At 39.5% G+C, this 22767-nt stretch overlaps 1 protein-coding gene across 3 annotated transcripts; it reads right to left on the bottom strand.

Annotated features, from left to right (window-relative positions):
- Positions 1-663: 663 nt before the first annotated feature.
- Positions 664-22681, bottom strand: LOC130184941 (histone acetyltransferase KAT7-like). Of its 3 annotated transcripts, none has more exons than XM_056401068.1 (15): positions 22473-22681; positions 20014-20158; positions 18161-18379; positions 16693-16977; positions 16514-16596; positions 16134-16220; positions 14863-14961; positions 14635-14745; positions 13468-13659; positions 11821-11910; positions 11067-11207; positions 10669-10762; positions 10271-10417; positions 6521-6627; positions 664-6327 (listed from the first exon to the last, which is right to left on the bottom strand). In XM_056401068.1, exons 1-15 carry the CDS (start codon positions 22485-22487, stop codon positions 6229-6231), a joined length of 1914 nt encoding a protein of 637 aa, XP_056257043.1. In that variant the 5' UTR covers positions 22488-22681; the 3' UTR covers positions 664-6228. The 3 variants fall into 3 exon arrangements, with proteins under 3 accessions (XP_056257043.1, XP_056257045.1, XP_056257044.1); XM_056401070.1 differs by having other exon boundaries at positions 14656-14745; XM_056401069.1 differs by having other exon boundaries at positions 16693-16974.
- Positions 22682-22767: the final 86 nt, after the last annotated feature.

The raw sequence follows: 22767 nt of genomic DNA, 5'->3' as shown, positions 1-22767 counted from the left end.
ACTCTGGATGCATCTGCAAAAACAGCCACACGACAATAACATCACTTTAACACATACTTACTCACATATTTAGTGTATTTTGTCATCTGTTTTGTTGTTCATTGTCTTTCCTTTCAAATTCACCAGGGCTTCACAGTTAAACTGATGTGAAAATATATTTCATGAGCATTAAGGAGATTATTCATGCCGAATCCATCGTTATGAACTTTTTCATGTACAATAGTCCAGGTGTTTGTATCGGGACATATTCAGTTGGGACAGACTATAGAAAGCTGCCTCTGCTGCTCACTCTTAACTGACTTATCAGACCTCTGCAGCTTTCTGAAAGAATTTGGGAGCTGAGACCAACGCTTGGGAATGTTTATCATTATTAGAATGATATAACTTTATACATACCAGCCTTACGTTTTTTCTGGTTTCCACATTTAAGTCCACTCCAGCTATTGAACCTCTCAGCTGTAGATGCACAACATGTCATTAAATAGGGCAGAGTGGAGGCTCGTCTCGTCAGGAATGACAGATGTACATCTTAAGGGAGGCAGAATGGCACTTCCCTTGTTAGTGATATGCTCATACAGAAACTGACCAGACTCGAACGATGCTTCACCCATCAGCCCTCTCTTGCGCTGTTGCCGGGGGAAACAGCTAACACACAAACATCAGTCAAAGCTCACCATTTGCATTTATTGAAGAGGAGGGAAGGGGAAGAAGCAAGTACAAAAGCACAATTGAGCTACATATCTATGCCACGCTACTTTTGTGTGTCGCTGCTTTGTGTGCGTAGATTAAATAGGTAGCAGTACTACAACAGCTCGCTGGCCTATGGAAGGAGGTGATGGAAAGCCTCTTGTTTCTCTAAGTGTCCGTGACCCTGTTCGTGTGTTAATAACCAGCAAGATGCTCCGAACCTGTTCACCTATAGCTGCCACTGGCACAGAGGGAAACAGCAAGACAACAGGATGAAAAAGAAATAAAAATGGACTGCCACATCAAGAAAGAAAAGTTTCCTTAAAATGGGCTCATCTCTAAGAATAGAAAATCAATCTGCTTATGATTCATTTGTAATTTTCAACACATTCCAGATTTTTTGACAAAGTGTTATGTAAGAGTCTTTTTCTGGTGAAGACAAATGTTCAGGTCCATTTTCTGCCGCTGTGAGAAAATATCCTCTCTGTTCATAATGGATTTCTTCCTGAATGACTTTTAAAAATTCAATGCAAGATTCCATCCATCAGCTATAAGGATTGCAAGAGGCGGGATATAACAGCGTTGACATGTAGAGACAAACGAAGATTTAGAGAACAATTCAGAGTCACCAATTAACCTGCTTGTCTTTGTACTGAGGGAGGAAGCCGGAGAGAAACCCACGGAGGCACGAGGAGAACATGCGACCTCCATACAAAGATCTTGGCCATACCGGGGTTCGAAACCTACAACCTTCTTACTGTGAGGCGACAGTGCTAACCACTGTACCACCCATTAAGAAAAACACAACTATAAAATATATGTTGTAGGCACTGAAAGCAAAATCACTCCATCATACCTTTGTAAAAACAAAAGTACACTCAAGGACAAAATTGCCGAACTATAGAACATCATCATCGTCAGGTGTTGCGTCTTAAGATCGATTTTTACTTTGAAATTCCCTCAAAAAGTAAGTGCACTTTCCTGTAAATGCACTTAAGAACTGACAAGAAAAAAAAAAAAAAAAACACTCCCTACACTCACAACAGTCATGAGTAACTTCGCTCAGTAGCACGTTGCAGAGAGGTTTATTGAGAACAGGTGCTAAAAGGAAAAATCTCGTCCTCTGAAATGCACGAACTGTTTGTATTGACTTTTGAATCGGCCGGTGGGCATGACTCGTGAGCTGTCAAATGTACGACCGAAATGAGACGAGAAAACTAACCACAGGAATAAAGGAAATATAAACATGTAAAACAAAGACAAATTAATCCACTGATGACAGAAAGAAAACATCACTATACAAGAAAACAAAACAAAAGAAAAACATCTTCAAATGTATGCACTTTAAAGGCAACAGAAGAAAACAAATGTAAATTATGTAAGTTCAGGCTGTAGTTTGTGAAAGAAAATGATTTGTCCACGTTTGAAATTATGACACAAAAGCTACAAAAAAACAAAAAACAAACAAAAAAACATTCTGAAGAACAGCTGATTCAATCTGACATTGTTGTTCACACACCTCCGATTTCACAGCCAACTGCTGTCTAAGCTTATGCACAATGCTTAAAGGAATAGTTTGACGTTTTAGGAAATACACTTATTCTCTTTCTTGTTGAGCGTTAGATGAGAAGACTGATACAGTAAGTATCTATATAGTTACTGTCAATAGCTGCTTAGCTTAGCACAAAGAATGGAAACAGGGCTGAACAGTTAGCCTGGCTCAAGGTAATAAAATCTGCCTCCTAGCACCTCTAAAGCTCGATAATGAACATGTTATATCTTGTTGTTTAATCTGAACAAAAACCAAACTAAAAGTGTCAGAGCCAGGCTAACTGTTTAGCCCTGTTTTCAGTCTTTGTGCTAAGCTAAGCTAACCAGCTGCTGGCCGTAGCTTCATATTTACCATTCAGACAAGAGAGTGTTATCAGTTTCTTCATTTAACTATCAACAAGGAAGTGAATTTGCCTTTTTCCCAAACTGTTAACAAATCCTAAGAGCTGGTTACAAAATGAACATGTTGATCTAAATCAATAAATATGGAGATTGTCAATAAAATAAATTCAGTTTTTGATCAACCACAGTGGGCTATGGAGGACAAATAATATTACAAAATGCTGCTGACCATCACTAACGCATAAAGGTTGTGCTTGTATTTTCCTAAGCGCTTGCAGCACCAATTATGGAGGTAACAAATAGTGACAATGTGCAAAAGTGACACATTTTGATTCAATCATATGTCACTTTTAATAAAAGGAGATGAAACCTCTGAAATAAAAATGACCTCTGTCATTGTCTTTGTTGGTGGTGGGTGGATGCCCTGGATTCTCCCTCCTGTACCTTTCAAGCGTTTCTAAACACATTCAAATCTACATATAAATTTTAAATAAATATTTTTCTATTCACAAGGAAGCCGGTCCTATAGAGTAGACATTCCCCTACTAGACTTTGTCCTTTACGTTCTACGCAGTAGTTAACATATCATATTTTTTAAGAATATAAATAGCATATTTAAAAAGAAATCTAATAAAAAACTTGCTGGCCAAACACAGCTACATTTTTTTCACATGTTAACACACAGAATAAAAAAAAAGGAAACAAAACAAGCTAAATATGGGCCGTTCTAGCATTTATACAGTGGTAAAACCTCAGAGGTAGAAAAAGTGTAAAATATCATTGAGAACTTAAAAAAAAAATCAACACAAAAGGACACAGAAAACACAGCAACATGTTTGTGAGCTCCCACACTCCTAACAGCTGAGATTCCCTGTGTACCCTCACTGTTCATGGCATCATGAAACAACACAACCGACGGTAAGATAAAAGGGAAAAAAACAGAAGGAGGGGTGGTAACAAAAGGTCCCATCCCGGTGACATTACACTGTACAAATGTGGCCAATGGCAGCTATAGTTTCCTGGTTAACCGACTGATGAGTGAGACGGGTGAGATACTGGATGTGTGTGTTTTGTTGCATGAGAGAGAAGCAAAACTGATTTGCTCTGAGTTCAAGCAGCCACTGTTTGGTCTGTGCGCCATTTCTTTTTTTTTTTTTACACAAAAAGAGGTAACAGACTCGACCTGAGACCATCTTAACTCCTCACACCATTTCAACCATTATACTTTTTCCAGAAAAAAATGTAATCAACTTGAGTTGATTGGATGCATGACATAACGCTACATCACTCTACAGCTGATCTGCCCGCTCTCAATATGTGAAATGACAATAGTGTTAATATTAATTAATATTTTATTCATGGGGATTACTGAACATCAAACTCGTGTGGAAATGATCAAATTCATTTAAAAGTCTTTTCCGGTTTCTGTGGGAAACCTCCGTTTAGTCATGTGACCTGAATGGTAAATCAAGGACTCCTATTCTTAGAAGCTTGATGCACTTGTCCTAGTTAATCACAGCCAGCTGGTCTGTGTCTGCCACAACGCGTTGCGTGAGTCAGCGTGCTGCCGACACGCGTTCTGTCTTGAAAATAGAATGAAATGCTGCACAGGTTCGATACTGGCTGTCGCAGATTGGATTATCGGGTGTGCCTGGTGGTCTGTGCTAATTAAGTGTCCGGGAGGAGGTGCGCTAACAATGCGCAATTACTTTCACTCTTCGGATTAAAAATGACATTGACGAGATGTCAGCAGCCATCCTACGTAGACTAACATCACTGACTGCTACTGTGGCTCGTGATTTTATGTTTTAGTCATACTGTATGTTGGAGAAGAATCTTGTTGAGGTTGAAGCCTGAAAATATAAACATTACACATAAACGGCGAAGATCGGCTTCTCCTCTATGGAATCCCCCACTTTTAATGACAGTGCTAAAGTCACTGCCCTATCACCTTCCAGCCAATCATGTCCCCCTGTGTCTCTTAAGCAAGCAGCTCAACAAACACTATCAGAATAAGGCAATTAGCACCTGTTAGCTAGAACGACAACCATGTCAAAGTGATTCTGAATCAAGAGGCTGCTGCTGTAAAGAAACACAGTCTGTGTTCACACTGTGTCTGCTCACACAGTAACGAAACCTCATTGTCTTTAAGCCTTAGTTCAACATGGCTGCCCATACTAACTACCAAGCTGACTCACTAGCTAGGCCGGCATGTGAACTTGGATTATTACTCAACATCAAAGTAAAGAGAAGTAATTCTGAATTACCCAGCTAACGTTAGCTGCTGAGAACACACTAGCGCTTCGCTTTGATGCTGAATAATAAACCAAACTAACAACCTGGCGTAGCTAGTTAGCTAACTAGCTGGGTAGCATGAGCAGCCTTTTTAAGCTAAATACATAAAACAAAAAAGTTAATGCCACTGTGTGTGTACTGTGTTCATTTATAGCAGCAGCTCGATAGTTGATTCAGAATTACTTTGTCATTGTTGCTCAAGCTAACAAGAGCAAACTGGCTAAAACCAGTAGCAACTGTTGAGCTTGTTAGATTAAGAAATGGGAAAAATGTGATAAGATGGCAGTTGACTACACCACTGTCATGAAAATGACATGAAATAAAAGTATCATCAAGTATAAAAAGACTTTTTAAAAAGGGCATTTTGAATTAAAAAAAATTCTGTTATGAAATAAAGATGAACTCCTATAAAAATACGAAAATAAATTTTTTATAATGAATTGAGATTTTGTAATTGCTGAAGTTGTTTCAAACATTTTTGTTTCATTTATATATATTACATAGTTTATTCATATGATTTTTTTTTTAATATATTAAACATTTTTGGGCTCCGTACTTATTGGCTTGTCATTTTAGAGCACCAGTGGTTGCACTTTCAAATGCACCAGTCATATTTAATAAACAGTGTTGAAACAAAAGTTTGAAAAACAGCAGTGACAAGGCAACAGGAAATCTTGGAAGTTTTCTTTCTACTGAACATGTGTTATTGAAAAGAAGATCATAACATGGATTAAAAAAAAGCTAATTAATAAAATCTGCAAAAGCCATGTAATATATTGCCTTAATTTAAGTGCCAGTGGCTTACAGTTGTCTACATATGAGACCTGAATATAAACACTAGGCTGCAGAGTCTAGTTTTAACTCAAATACATAGCTTATTGCTTCAAATACATATAAACCTTAACTCTTAAGTTACAATTAAATTAACCATCACTTTTCATGTTTTTTTCTTGCATGTAAAGTGTACACTTCATTAGGAGGCTCTCGCTAATGAAAACTACAGCTTGGTTAAATTTAACACAGCCAGATCTTAAAAACTGACCACATACATCAGTTTAACAAATTTAATATAGGATTTTTTCAGTTTTATTATTATATATATTATTTATTACTATTATTATTATTATTTTTCTTTACTGGACTGAAGTCAATTTCCCGAGCCATGACAGTGACTGCTTGAACCCACAGTAACTGACTCTGTAAGTGGATGACTCTGCTGTAGCTGACTGAAAGCGTTTTATACGTTAAAAAGAGTATGTGTGAGGGTTTAGGCTCAGGGTCTGTGAGCATGCCAGTGTACAGAGGAAAATCTGTCTGTGTTTGTGTGTGTGTGTCATGTGAAAGGAAGCTCCTCTACGTCCCTTTAGGCGGTGTCCATTTTAAGGCTGTGGGATCAATGGTCTTGCCATTACCACGTTTTGTCTCCTTGGCCTTCCAGTCGTCAATAAGGTCCTACAGGAAGAAGAAGCACCTTAGCTGCAAATACTGATGACGAACTATGTCATAAAGTTGAAACGTAATTGTCCCAAGTACCTAATAAATGTTTTGACCAAAACTAATTTGCCAGAGCCTGTATTATGTAGAAACTGGACACGATAGCATGAAGGAAATTCTGACTTTTAAATTTGATTCTTTTGTTTCCTACCTGTCTCTTTAAAACCAGGTGTTTTCCCTTCCAGTATTTGAGCATCTGGAGAGACTGCAGTGTGCTAACAATATCCACTGGGTTCACTGCCGTCTCCTGACTGATCTCTGTGAACACAAGAGTTAAACACCAGAGTTAGAAGGTCAGAAATATGCGATTGATAAGACTAAGAGGCTACAGCCAAGCGATCTGCTCTTTGAGGCTATACTTAGGCACCATGGTGCTTTGAGCTAAATGCTAATGTCAAATGCTAACATGCTCAGAATGACAGTGTTGAAGAAATAGTTTGACATTTTTTTTTTGCTTTCTTGCCAGGAGTTAGATGAGAATATTGATCTATTCAATAAATATAGGGCAATAGCCAGCGGCTGATCAGCTTGGCTTAGGATAAAGACTGAAAACAGTGGGAATCAGTTGGCCTAGCTCTGTCTAAAGGTATCAAAATCTGCCTGCCAGCATCTCTAAAGCTCATTAATGAGCACATGTAATCTGCACAAATATGAAAGGGTATAAACAACAAGCTGTGGTTTGATGCAATGTTATTACTTGCTGATGTGTTGTTGTCGCCGTGTGGTTGCCAGGCACCCAGAGGAGACTTCTCATGTAAATTTCAACAAGAACGCAAATAAGCGCATTTCCCAAAATGTTATACCATTGCTTTATGATGTTGATATTTAGCAGGTATGATGTTTACCATAGTCGCCATATTATTTTAGCATGTCAGCTTGTTAACTAGCTAATTAAAATTTGCTGCTAACACTCATTAGTCAAGAGTTCTGCAGGTGTTTGAACATAAATCTTGGTGGTATAGATAAGGATAAACAAAATCATTATAATTCATACTGTCAGGGACATCAATATCCACAACCAAATTTACTGCCAATCCATCCCATAGTTGTGCAGATATTTAACTTTGGACCATCACCGGCCACTAGCAGGGATTAAAACTAGCATTAGAGAACAAAAAATTACACAACAATTACAAAGCAAGCATAATGCTCTAAGATGTTCCTGGAAATACAGTCACAGAATGTTTTATATGCTTAATGAAAGATTATTGGTTTGTTTTTGCATCATGAAAAGTGACAAGCTGTTTTCTGAGGTCAGTAAACATGAACTGTGGAGCTGCCAGGCTCTGTCTTTTTAGATTTCAGAGTAGTGAAGATACTCACTGGGTTCAATTACAAACTTTAAACATGGATAATTTCTCTACGAAGCTAAATACTCACAGTAACATTAAACATTTAAAAAAAGAAATTGAATTGTTTTTGCTAAACAGCTGCATCATTGTTGTGGATTGTGCTGTTTCTATGCAACTGAAAAACTCCTTCACTCAGCATTATCAAACTTAAGATAAACTATGACCATATTCAAAGTTCCTTCTGTGTAAATACAGCAGCGTAGCTAGAACTAATCAAAATGCTATTGAATGATGATCAGTTCCATTTTGTACAATGTCATGTGTAGCTAATCTCTACAGGCATGCCAGAGAAAGGCAGAGAAGTCGTATCATGTCTGTAGTGAGAACGCATTGAGTGCAGACCGGAATGACTTATTATTACTCAGTGTGAGTTGAAAACATCTTTTTAAATTCTAAATAACACTTTAAATTCAACATAAACATCTTGAAAAAACACAATCTCAAAAGAAAAGAAGGGGAAAAAAGTGGTTTTGACATGAGGGAACAGAGTGTACTGAATTACATGCTGTTTTGTTATGGTTGCTGTCTGACCCCTGTGGCATTTCTATTATTTGATGTTTTCACTACCTCTTTATTTACAGTGACAAAAAGGTTTTGTGAACAGTAGCTCATCTAAAACTAACTGCAATATTATGTTTTAGTTAGTCCTGGTAGTCAACTGAAATTATTTACAACTCTACAGCACTTACTCTAGAGTTACATATAATTAGTGCTGTTAAAATCGTGATGGCTCGGGGATGTAAAACTTTAAATGCTCTAAATCCCACCTCTCCCTATTTAATATGAACAGCTTAAATGGAGAGCGAGGAGCAGCAGGTTGCCAGTAATGGACAATTAACGATTTAACTCCGTCTGCTTTTCAAGAGTTTTATGAGGAATGAAATGCATTCAACATGTTGGTTGTTAAGTAAACGCACTAGACATGAAACAGTATATTAATTTAGTGTCAGGATCATAGTGAACAAAAATAATCACGGTTATCAGTATTATCACATATTGGTAAAATGCGCGGAAAATGTTCAAAAAGTAATAAAACTTTTACTAAGTGTATGTTTACATTTAAACATTAAGATAATATCATGTCCAACACATCTATCAGCATCAGCCAACTCTGTTAACAAGGATTAGCATTATTTTTCGCCTGCTGTGACGTCTTTCAGACACAGACGCTGTAGACACACCTGTCACCTGTCCAGCACGGTGCTGTTAAACCAGAAACACGGCGGCTACACGGCACCGGGATGACAGTGAGCTGCAGCCACACAATCACCGACCGAAGCGGCTACAGCTCACTCCTTCTCACCTGCGTCTTGTCTCTGAGGTCATGTGACATCGCCCCGAGCAGAAAGGCAAACTCGTCTGGCAGTGTAAAAGGAGTTACTCGCCTTTTTAGCGGGTTTACTCGCTTAAAAAACAAACAAAAAAAACAATAATACCTACAAACTTTGGTGGGAAAAAGTTTTGGAAGCTGAAAAATCTCCGCAGCAGTGCTGTCACTGCTTTCCGCCATGTTTTGACTGACGCATTAACGCTACGCATGCGTGTGGGAGACGGTTGCTGGTCGATGCCTAACAGAGCCCACGGTTATAGTGATAATTAAAATTTAAACGGTGATACTAACCGTCTGGCATTTCTACCGTGATATAGCATGAAACCGGTAACCGTTTCATCTCTAAAACACACAAAATGTGTCGTGGTGAGAAACACAAAATGTAAACAGAACTTTTGTTTGTTTATGAGAAAACATAACAGGGCACTTTTTAATTTAATTTCAGGCAACAATCTGAGGCTTCTTAATGAGAAGTACATGTAGCAGGGGAAAAAAAGGAGAAAAAGCTCTGATGTCATCTGCTGGTGCACTTTGATTGAAATTATGTTAAAAACAAACACTGTATCATTGCCCACTTGTATGCATGCTAGCATTAGATGACAATGTTGGTCACTCCTGACTGAAATATCTGAACCATAGACTGTAAATAAAGATGGACGTAGCCTCCAAGACAAGCATACACTCACTCCCCTGTCAATCAAAGCAGTCACACCCTCAATTATGCAGAACTTTAAGCCTTAAAATTTAAACCAGTGAGTTATTCTACTATACTTATTATTACTCTATACTTTTTTTTTTGGTTTTCACCACAGTAACAGGGATTTTTCCTCTGGAATGGACACAACCATCACAACAAAGCTGCTGGACTGCATGTAGCGTTCCCCCAGTCGTCCGAATGAGTTTGGGATGTTGTTGTGTGCATCCACCTTCATTTATCAGCTTGACCCTCACTTGGTGAGGCTTCAGTGCTCTCTGATCCATTCACACATGAATGCATGCATACACATATTAACACACGCACGCAAACACAGTCTCAAGCATTGCTGACCTGTTGGGGCTCTTACATTCCTTCCTGACATGACAGTTTATTTTACAGCTTCTTCTTCTTATGTATGATGAGTGATTCAGAGATCTGGACAGACCACCGTCCAACCTTCTTCTCTCCTGAAATGTTTCTGTCTCTCCCCATAATTGTGTGTGTGTCTGGTCCTATTCTTACCTTTAATGGAGATCTCCTTGCCCTGGAAATTGTTCAGGTAGCGCAGCAGCACCTCCTTCCAGTAACTCCGGTAGCTGATAAGGCCCAGGTCGGACAGAGGACGCTCAGGTGAACCCACCTTCTCCTCCACCTTTGACAACAGGTAACCTGGAAGAACAGATCGGATAGACCTTTTTGTTTGATTTTACTTTTTAGCACTTTCTTCCTTAAGGATATAGAAAGAGGAAATAAAATAAAAATATGAATGTCTGTAATATCTAAATCACACATATTTTTCAGACAGCCTCCTAAATCTGCTGTTATTGTGCTGAGCAGAATCTCTGGCCAGTGTGTATGGAAGTTAAATTTATGAGAGTAAAGCACACAAAGAGAAATACACACACTGTGTCTGTACTCACTGAAGTCTATGAGCATCTTGCCATAGCCCTGCCTCATGTACTGTGGCATAGTGAGGATGCAGGACACGTTGTAGTTCAGGAAAGAGTTCTTCTCCTGCAGAAGGAGAATAAATCCATAAACACAACAAACTAACTGACACAGGTTTTGGATATACTCTATATCTTGGGGGACTATGTATTGATTAAAAGCAATTTATGAACTTTAATTCTCTACAGTCCAGAAACAGCAAATCAGTGTTTGGTACAGTTCACTTCCAAACCTACAGCTTCATATCATCAAGCAGCTTGGAAAAACATTCTCCTCTCTGGTAAACACTTAATTTGAAGGTTTCTGTTCAAATAATTCAAGTGTATTGAAAAAAACGGTTCTGTGACTCAGTAATTAGCACCCTGGTTACCTTAGAGAAGTATCCGACTAGGTGGCACCCTGTGTTGTCAGCTTCAGTCATGACGTAGAAGAGGAAAGGCTCGACGTCGTAGTACAGAGTCTTGTGGTCCAGGAAGAGTTTCGCCAGCAAACACAAGTTCTGACAGTAAATCTGTGAGGAAGAGCAACACAGACATCATAACTCATCAGAGCTTATTGGTTCACTTCACAGTGACTTCTTGTCAGCATTTATGACAGCACGCTGGTGAACAGTCCATCCCTGTCTTTGTGTAAACACAGCTGTCTAATCTCACACAGACAGATCTCTGTCTCATTATAATTACAGGATTCTGGTCAACCAGAAGTGAAATTTTTACATTCAATGCAGCCATTGTCAGTGTCATGCCAGAACCTGTCATATGAACAGATTTGTTCTTAAGTTGAACATACCAGCGATTTAAAAGAACTTGTTGCATTTACTAATTTAGACATGATGTTCACGAGTGGCCCAGACAGTCTGCCTCTCTCCACAAGAGGATTTAAGATGATGCCTTCTTCTGAATTCATTTTGACTGACTCATCCACTTGACCACCTCCCATCTAACTTAGGGACTGCTAATTTTGATTCAAGATGATTTCTAATGTCTAATGTCGCAGTTAAGTTGAGTTTGCAGAGCCTGACTCAGAGAGAGAGAGAGAGACAGAGAGAGAACATCACAGATTAAAGTAAGAGAGGTTCATGTACCCAAAGGAAGGTCAGGACGACCTGTGCAGGACTCTCTCACCTTGTTCTTCTTTCCGTCCACCTCAAACACAGAGATGTTCCCCTTCCTGTAGATCTCATCACCTGGAGGATGCTTCCACACACACTTAGCCTTTATACAACAGGGACAAACAAGGAGGAAAAACAAAGCAAAGGTTAGTTTATATACAGGTTAGTAAAACAAAGGTTGAATTCACATCTCTACTCTGGCAGATTGCATAAAGTGTTTTTTAAATCTCATTGGCTGTTTCTCATTGGTTTTAGAAATTCTTTTTCTTTTCTTTTTTTTTTTTAAATACTTCATTGTAAAAAAGGGCTCAGTGTACTACAACAAAAGTGGTCTGTTTCAGATCCCAGTTCAGCAGAGCACCCAGTCTGGTGAAAGCTCCTCTTCTTACGTCTCTCACTCAAATATAGAAACAGTGTGAACTGCATCAGAAGGGCAAAGTTATAAATCTAAATCGAGTCTGCACAGTGCAGGAATAAAATTATGAATCGCCTTAGGCACTGAGATAGTGAGGTCATAGTCTGAACTACAGCAACAGCCCAGACTCCATTTTCACTTTAATGCCTCGACATTACTGAGCGCAAGCTTAAATTCTTCTGGGTATCAATCAGAGATAAAGAACCAGTCCACAACCACACCAGGAAGAATTTGCAGCATTTAGTTGTGTTCTTTGTTTTTTTTCCTTGTTGAAATGTGGAATGAATGAGAAAAAAAACTGCACCAAAATATTTGAATATTTGATATTTTTATTGTAAACTGTTGAAAAAAAAATTGCATTTATTTTCTAAAACTAGATGGTAAATGAACCTAAACTGCACAGTTGGTGCAGGTGTGCATTTATTTCTGTAATGCAGCTTTTGTTATAAAAATGGAGGTATTTCACAGCTAGTCACATTTGATCATTTAAATGTACAAGTCCTAAACAGTAATGTACATTACATCTAATCTGAGATGCTGATGACAGGCAGAGAAGCTGCAGTGTGCAGTTTAGGAAAGAAACTACAGGAGAAGCTGTGTGTTCAAAAATAACTAATACCAACAACAGTGTATGCAAGTCTGCATAAAAAAAAAAACAACTTTACTCATAATTTGCCTTAATCTATTAAAGTAATTTTTCGACTATGACTAATTTACAGTACCACTGAAATAAAGAAAATCAATGCCACTGTGTATTTTTATAGCTAACAATTCTCCGTCACAAGCGGTTAACACAACACACATATCATACCCTTGTGAAATTGTCAGTAAACTATTTACAAATCAGGCAGATATGGAGCAACACATAAGCAGGCTGTGAACAGTGAGTTTATCAGAGCTTCTTCACTGAAAACAGCTGCTGCTTGTGACATGAAAGTGGAGAGAGCAAAAGCCTGGGGTGAAAGTCTTAATAAAACTCAGCTCAGAGGACAAGCAGAGCTGGGTGATAATTCTCTGTGGGTTTGTCACTATGAGCATCGCCTTAAACGTGCATGCAATCATGTGATCAGCTGTTAATATAAGATTACTTACAACAGCTGAAAATATAAAACGTGTAGACACTAGACAAGTCTTTTAAAGATAAAAATAGACTAATTTGTCAAGTCAATTTATCAGGTTATGTTTTTATGGCAGTCTTCAATTTTTTAAGTATCTGGCTTCAAAAACAAAATAAAGCTGCCTCACCATGTGCCTGCGCAGAATGGTCTGGCTCTTCATGTACTTAAGGCAGAACTCGCACATGTAGAGCCTCCCCAGGCGGGCGTACTCCTCTGGATATGGAGAGTGGTACCAGGTGTCCAGCTCATAGCGTCCAAACACGATGGTCTTTATCATGTTGCTGCCCTCGGACACCTGACCGGCCAGACGGAGCTTCTCCTGCACAGGCCAGGACAGGAGGGACAGGGAGAGGGGGAAAGGAAGTGAAAAGAGGACAAGAGGACGAGAAGAGAGGGCAGGCGAGCAGGCAGAGGGGGAGAGAAGAGAAAGAGGAAAAGATCTCAATTATTCAGGGAAGAGGATCGTGTGAGCCCAAGATCACACTTAAGGAAACCTCAGTGGAGGAAACCAGCCACAGAAAATATAAAAATAAAACAATAAAAATATGTTTGAAGAAATATAAGGATGAGGAACAAATAGGAAAAGGCTAAATATGAAGGTATGAAACTAATTTCTTCTTTACATGTTGGGTGCAAGGATTTTTAAGAAAAACTTTGACAAAAGAATTATGACACAGTCATAAGAAAAACTAGTAGAGGGTAGGATTTGTTGGAAAACAGTGTTTTGATACCACAGTATTATGAAAGTCTGTCAAAAATGAATTTAAGACTTTATTTGTGTCAAAATAATTTAAGGTCTTCAATCTGAGCAAGTTAATTTGAATTTTTTTAAGACTGCCAGCATTACCATGCAAGTATAATACGACACTGTTCACACGTTTTTCAAGATGACTTTTATTTTGCAGTGAAATAGAAATTAATACCAGCTTGAAAATCCTGTCATTAACCCAAATCTGTTGTTTGCTTTGGAAAATTGTATACCATTTGTACCGAAGAGGCCAAAACATGCAAAACCATTTATGTGATAGTTTGAAGTTAAGCCTGATTGAATGTAACAACGCTCTCTCATCTGAATGGGTCACAAAGTAACAGAGCAGGAGAACAAACAATTACAAACAGGAAGTGATTGTACAAACTACCAAAAATATCTCAGACTCCTCCTGAGGCTGCAGAGGAGGGTTTGCAGACTGAAACAGAGAAGAAGAGGAGTAAGGCAGAAAAGAGGGGACAAAACAGAAGGGGGGGGAGGAGTAAAGAGTAAGAGAGGGAGATGATGATGAGTTTTCTCTCTTACAAGATCGTCCGAGGCACGTGCCTGCGCTTTCCTGAACAGCTCGAGGTCGTAGTCGCTGGTGATGTTCTCCAGCAGCGGTTCCCGGCTCGGCCCATGGCTTTGACGGTGCTCCTGGCAGTGGAGGAGGGTGGAGAAGAAAAGAAGAAAGACTCTCAAAATATAATATTGGGAAATACATTTGCTTTGTGTTTGAACTATTGCGCACACATTTATTTCTCACCCACTTACCATGTACGTATCCTTCTGCTCCTTATTGAGGCCAGAGTTCCTCTTCCTCCGCAGCTCCGTCACCTTCTCCTTGTAGCGCAGCTGACGATCTGATGGGGCCTGTGAGCGCAGAGACAAACACTTCAACACACAAGATTCTGCACTTGCATTTTTGGCCCATTACATTTCAAGGAGTGGCAATAGTAGAGCTAAAAAAAAGAAAAAAGATCATTACTTTAAATTTAAATGTTTGATGATTACACTGTATATAAAGAAACAATGTGTTGCTGAGTTGTACTGATTTCCATTAATACTAATGCAGATATTTTGTGACTCCTGGATAAATAAAAAATGTACATAAAATGTGAAAGTTCATATTCAAGTCCACCGCGTTTAGCCCTGCACTCAGATCATTGTTATGTAGTCTTCTGTCTGAAGAAATTCCACCCATATGCTGATGATACTGTGATCTATACCCATGGTTTCCCTGCTTCCAAACTTAATAATACAAAGAGCCATATTAGAGCTCAACAAATCATGTCTTAAGTTCAATGTAACTAAATTAGCAATATGTTCTTCTCCTGATCCAGATATGATGTTAGCAGATCACAAGTTACAAGTTGCATCTGAGTTCAAGTAACTGGGTGTTTGGATCAAATATAGTGTAAGCACATTGGCATTATTTTTTGGGATGAGTACTACAGTATTTCTTGCACTATCTTGTGTATGCAAAGTTCATAATATGTCAGTTTATTCTTTTTCAAGCGTTTTTTTTAACATCTGGCCAGGGACAGCAACAAATTAACCCCTTTAGGCTAACTCTGGCTCAGTTATGGGTTTTCTCTGTGGATCAATGAGAACTGTCCTTGTCAAATAAACTAATAAACTACATGAGAAAAATATGTCAGGATGAGTCCCACCACACTTACTGCGACTTAACCTACAGCAGCGCTTCATCCCTATTCTCTGGCCCTGCTACACTGAAGAATCACAGATCTCTGACCTGAGGTCTTACTGCTTCAGGAGTAATGCTGCAGTGTGCAGGAATTTCCCTCCATTCATACACACAGACACACAAACTAACACACCTTCAGTTCATGATGAAGTGAACTGGACAGGTGAAATTAAGGAAGGGTCACAGCCTTCACCTGGATTCACTTGCTCAGTTCAGTTGATAAGAGAATCATCTTACAGAAAGACAGAATGTGTGTAACTGTATCTGTGTTTTACATGTGAGCGTGCATCACTGTGTGTTATGCTTGTCTGATGCACTTGTGTGTTTTGTGCATTACCTGGTTTCTTGTGGAATGTCTGTTCTCGTCCTGACGGTGTGATAGCGTCCTTTCCTCGGCCTGTTTGTCGCGCGTTGATGCCTTGCCCTGACAAAAACATCAACACTGTCTACCACCAACGACTCACAGGCAGCTCTGCAGTAACAACATTACAGCAACCTCCTCCATGTTCCTTGAGGCTTCGCAGCTTGACAATTTCAATTTGAGTCTGTTGGCTTCCTTCGGTTTCATCCACTGGACACTTGGTCGCAGTGTGTTGTCTGAGATGTTCCCATAATAGAGTAATATTACAGAAGCTAAAAAGTAGTTTGGAGACAGACTGAAGGAAAATGTAGCATATTTTTACTCCAATGTGGCTTGTTAAAAAAATGTGTGTGTACCTTGCATTCATCAGCAGAGAGGTTGTGGTAGAGAGGACATCCAGATATGGAGAAATGTCTCTCATGCCTCCCTGTTAGATGACCTGAGTGAAAAAGAGAAGGAACAATGGCCTCAGAGTGGGTCTATCGGTGCAGCACATCAGATCCCATAAAACATGCTTCAGTGTTTGTGCCCTCACCCAGTGAGTTGCAGCCAGGTGTGGGACACTTCATGTTGAAGTTGTAGCTCTCGTGGAAGCGCCGTCGCTTGGGCCGGTGGGAAAGGTCATGGGCGGCGGCCTCTTTGAGTGACAGCTCTTTAGCCAATCTTTCGTCCTCCTCTTGTGAAACTACAATATCGTTGCTAGAAGACACAAGGTCGTTGCTTGGACTGGAAACCTCAAGGTCTGACTCTGAGGATGGAGCGTTGCCTGTTGGGGTACGAGGAGGGGTCTCATCCCTGTCCGCCCCCTGCTTTAGGTCTGCTGAACCAATCCAAGAAAACATTATCAATGACAGAAAATGTGTATCTGTCGCTAAGTATCCTCCGGTTTCATATAAATGTTTTAACACTTTTTTGTGATAAAAGTATCTAGCCTTTCTATTGCAAAAAGTCTGTCTTCAAAGAAATCTCTGTAGGCTGCAAATGTGACCACATACAGATGCAGTTAACACCCTCCAGCAGAGGCTGCCAGCAGAGAAATTCAATAGTAAAGACTAATGTTACTGCAGCAGACCAGTGTTTGAGGCTAGCAGGTGAATGGGAGGACATACTGCAGCCCATTTCCTTCCCCATTTTTCCAGTTACTCTGAGCTATTCAAGATGTCAGGCAAATTTCTTTTAAATATGAGATTCAAACCTCTGCCAGTTTCTTTCACTTTGTGTTACACCCCAACACGTCATTCCTAGTATCAGTTATATCTGAGGTCAGACTAACTATTTTAGCACACTAACACCATGCTCGGCTACCAAACTTGTAACTGTCTTCAGCTTTAGTCTGCTTTTTCAAAAACTTCAAATATCTTTTATATTTTGTATTGTGCAAATAAACCAGGTCGACGGGACATGATATAATTAAAATGATGGTAATAATAACCATTATAAATCATGATTTACTGTGTATCGTTTCATTATATGAATCAATGTTAAGGTAACTAATGATAAAATTGAATAAGCAAACAATCTAAGTACAGATGAATCTGCTTTAATGGATGGAGGTGTCTGGGGTTATAACAACAGCTCCTGGTCTGCATAAGGTTATCCATTCGTTCCAGTGACAGTCCTGGAAATGTACTGAGACATATTTGTCTTCTTTATAATCAGGAACACACTGTGATCACAGACAGGCCTGATGATATTAGCTAAGCAGCACCACAATGGATGAATGAAACACACAGAGAGACACCCTTCGTCTTCCTCCCCCTCCTCTCCATCTCATCCGCATGTCATTCCTTGTTTCTCTGACCCCCCTTCCTTTTCAACTCTCTGATCTACTCATCAGTCTTCTCTCTCCTTCCCTTCACCCTTCCCAGACTTTACTAGCCTTCCTTCTTTCCTCTGTGCCTGTTTCTACTCTCTTACAACAGCATCCATTTTTTTTTGTAAGCATCCCTAACGTACTGTACACATCTTGTTTTAAGACAAACAACTAAGACAAAAGGTCTCACCATTAGCCTCAGTGTCTGAGCCAGACGACCGACTCTGACGCAGTGGGTATCTTTTGGCTGTGGTGTTTGTCGACCCCTGTTGGCTGCGTGTGACCCTGCGCCCGGAGGAGAAGACGGACGCTGCCACTGCCGTTGCTGCTGCCGCCTCTCCTCCTGAATTCAGGCCTTCATCAGAACCCACGGCCGCAGGAGAACTGCTCCGTACTGAGCTGCAGTTATCTGGAAGACAAGAGAAGAGAAGAGAAGAGAAGAGAAGAGAAGAGAAGAGAAGAGAAGAGAAGACAAGAGAAGAGGTCAAGATTTCCACTTTTTGAGACCACTGTCCTCAGCTGCTTTTATCTGTTGGCTATACTTGTAAAACATATAAAATGCATTAGAACTCAAAGTATCCAGCTTTATAAAAATGTATCCTAACTATCTTCATTATAAACATACTAATGAAATTAGAAATATACTTTTTTCATAATGATTACTTTTACTTTGAATATATTTTACTGCTAATACACAATTTTCACAAGTGTCTTTTTTATTTCATTTGTGACATAGAGTTATGGCCTTGAATTATTAGCTGATAAACGGATCACTCTTAATATAGATCATTTTCAAGCAACAATGACAAATATTTCTTTCTAGATTGTGAGGATTCACCGCTGCTGTCTGTCTTACATGATATTAAACTGAATATCTTAAGGTTTTAGACTGTTTGTCAGACAAAACAAGCAATCTGATATCATCAAACAATTAATAAAGGAAATAAACAGATGAAATAATAATAAAAATAACTTAGTTGCAGTGCTAGTACTTGAGTGCCCTGTGGAAAAAACAGATTAAAGGTTTTCCAGATTGATCGCTTAAACCTGAGCAGTAATCTGTAACTAAGGACCTCCAAGCAAAAATGGTAAGAAAAAGGCAGGGTTACTTGTTGCGAGCGGCCTCAATGGTTATGAAGAGTCTAATTCCGCCACAGAAAAGACGACTGAACCTCTGAATCCACTTCTTCCTGGAGCAAACACTCAGCTGTGTCTCTGTGGGGACTGAGGCAGCATAGCCAACTTCTCTCAGTAACAAAAAGCAGAGGAAGCAGTGTCGGCCTTTCTTTCTCTGTTGTAAATCCCCTCTGGCAGCCACAGCAGAAAGAGGTCACACAGGGTGTGTTTGTGTGTCTGTGGTGGGGGGAGGTCAGCCTGTCTGAACCCATTCATGCTCTATCACTGCCCATATATAATAGCTACTGCCGAACTGTTGAAGTGAGGGGGGGGTTGAAGTCTCTGAATGAAAACATCCTCTCTCATTAAAATGCCTCACTAAATTACACTGCATGTAGACATATTTGGCTTGATAATAACTATAAGTAGAGATCAAATATGTATGATCAAAAGAAGACTGTAAAGTTCACTACAGGTCAAGAGCAGAAAACTAAACTATGATATAATAAGTAGCTTTAATTACACCCACAAGGAAAAATGGTAGGAATATTAATTTATCTTAACTTTCTAAAGTTTAAAGAAAGATCCAAAGAAATGTATTCCTATGTTCATGGTGAAATAAACTGGTGTAGTTAGACAAGTGTAAAAGGTTAAAGGGGTCTAATGGGTTTTCATTCTCTGCAGTAAAAGGGAAGATTATATTTTTATAATTTTGTTAATTACACCAACACCATTACTTGTTAGCAGGTAGACTCCTGATGCTAACCTAAACGATATGTTTATTTATTCCTTTGTGTCCATAAAAGTCCCTCATGTTGCTTCTATTTTCACAATGCCTATTAAAGATATACTGTACGTACAGTTGGTTTATGTCACTTCTTGTTCCTTCTACAATGGCTTATTTCTCAAAAAACTTTGCATGTTTACCTTGGGAGCTCTGACTGAGGCGCAGAGATGCGCGAGTCAGGCGCGTGCTGCTGCGTCTGTGCGCGCTGTCGGAAACTTCGGTGTGCTCGAGATCGGCGGAAAAATCCGAGTCCTCAGTCCCGTCCGAGCTGCTGCCTGCGGTCCTCTGGAGATAACAATTATAAGAAATGTGTGTGATTTAACTCAAAGTCTGCACTTAAAACTGTGTACACATTAAAAAATGCATTGAAACTGACTTGAGAATAAATTTGTGTTGTTTTTTTTTTTGTTTTGTTTTTTTTACCAGCGGATAATTCAACAAAGATCCCATACTGAGGGGGGAGGAGCATCACCCCCTCCACATCTCCTCCGGCTCTGGACCCACTCTTATCACGATGGGCTTCTCAATAAAAACTCAAAATAAGCTTAAGCAGCATCACGGACACTCCCAGACAGCTGCAATTGTACCAACTCCAATTTATCTGAACGCCTGAGTGCACCTTCCGCGTGAATTTCCAGGGTGTTAAATCGGCTATTTGTTCAAAAGACTGTTTCCAAGAGCGCCTAAAAACTCAGTAAAAACCAAGTGAGCTCATGAAATGTATCTTAAACGTATTTTACCGCATAGTTTGTCAAAACTGCTGGCTGACACAAGCTGCCTACCACACGGAATGAAGGAGTGGGGTGATGCTGATTACGGAGGCGTATGAGGGGCTTCACCCTACGCCTCTCAAATAGAGACCAAAATCCGGCTGGGTGGGGGTGGGGTGAGGAGGCTCTAGCGGTAGCCAACATGTCATTTGCATTCAGAAATAACATACTGGGGTCTTCATCCATCCTTTCAAACAACAGCCCAAATGTGCAACTATAGGGCTACGTATTGTATACCAATTCATTCGTTTAATAAATATTTTGTAGATTTTTATGTGTAATAGCCTATTTTGTTCATGATCATACTCATCCATTTTTCATCAATTTAGAAACGATTCATTTCCCCCTCTCTTTTTTTTTACAAGTTTAGGTTCAACTTTATATTTAAAAGGTCACACATACTCAGGAAATTACATACATTGTATAATAATAAGATAACTCTTCATTGATCGTCAGGAGGGAAATTGGCTGTTAGAGCAGCACTAGAGACAGATTGGATAAAGATACTACTAGAGCCCATCTACAGATGAGATCACATTCTTAGCACTGACCACACCCATCTCCTAACTTGGCCTTCATTTCCATGTCTACTACACACCTGTAAAGTTTACTGACTTCATCTTACACGGTCGTCACGGTGACAAATAGTCCACAGACAGACAGACGGACAGACAGACATATAAACACCTGCCAAAATACTCAAAACTGTAATTCCCACTACAGTAGGTGGCTTCAGGACAACATTTTGACATGATGACACGCACGGAGACTCACAAGGTGAAAATAATACCAGTCAAACTGTCTCGAATGGTAAAAATTATGAAAATAGACCAAAGAAATTGAGAATAAAATGAATTGAAAGCTGTATCAGTTACAAACTATAACTACATATAAGTCCGGGAGACTATAAAGAAAATAGTGATAATAACTATACGATAAAAAAAGAAATAAGAAAGCTTCATATAAGACAATATCTAAGCTTGTACAAATAAATGTACTTTATGTGTATTATGTAGAGCTGATAAATGCCAAATAATATTGATAACATCGCTGTTAGACTACTTTTAGGACTAATAACAATTAAATACATTTTTACAGAACTGAATGTTAAAAACAAACAGCATAAAAATGGACAGAAAATAACAGGAGCAATAAACAAACATCACTACAGCATGCAGCACTAGCGCACTTTATGGTGAGCGCGTTTGACAACTTCACAACAAAAAAAACCCGAGCACTCAATTTGCATATGACCAATGAAATTGAAGAGGAGGCAGGGTTTGACGGAGCCGAACCAATGAACACAACACTTTCCCGATTCTGTCCAATCACAGGGTTGTTTTGGTACGGACGCTTCGTTTGATCCTCGCACCCAAAGAACAGCCTGTTCCCTCTCGCAACAGTTAAAGCTGCCGTTACAGATGGTAACGGAGGTCTGCGTGCCTCCACAGGTTTATAGAAATCTGCCCTCAAGTCGCAAAGCCCACATTTTCAAAGCCTTTCTTACTGCAACCTGAAGAAGGGACACTTAATTAACAACAACAGATTCTTGCAACTCAGCAATAAACATGAGCTAGCTTAGCTTTTAGCAACAACACAAACGGCAGCACAGTTGAGTGATTCTACCAACACCGACATTCAACACACATCAGACACTCATTAACGGCATCTTGTAGAATCGCAATTCAGCTCACAGGTGGTCACAGGTTTTTGCACACAACCTAAACGTTGTCTCTACGTTGGCTAACATTAGCTATGACGTTATGTTGTTGTGTGTCCGGAGAGCAGCCTGCTCTTAGGGCTGAGTCTGCAGCAAACATCTGTCTTACCTTTCTCCGGGGCATTTTCAAAGATGTGACGTATCTCCTTTGGCAGATTATTACTCCGTACTTTGGGAGCAATTTATCTCAAGTTGTACAAACAATAAGAACAATAAATCACCAGCTTTTGACATGAACCAACTCAGCTGAAAAAAGCGCATCAATTTCTCCGCACTTCCGTGAGCGCAAGCGCGTTCGTTTTTTTCAGGTACGTTGACAAAATGCGTCCGGGTGAACCATACGGCTATGGTGGTCCTTTGGATTCTGATATTTAAAATAAAACGTCAGGACTTTCCACCGGAAT

The sequence above is a fragment of the Seriola aureovittata genome, chromosome 17, assembly GCF_021018895.1.
Source record: "Seriola aureovittata isolate HTS-2021-v1 ecotype China chromosome 17, ASM2101889v1, whole genome shotgun sequence".
Classification (NCBI taxonomy): domain Eukaryota; kingdom Metazoa; phylum Chordata; class Actinopteri; order Carangiformes; family Carangidae; genus Seriola; species Seriola aureovittata.
The sequence above is the reverse complement of the archived record's forward strand: the minus strand, read 5'-3'. Positions and strand labels throughout refer to the sequence as shown.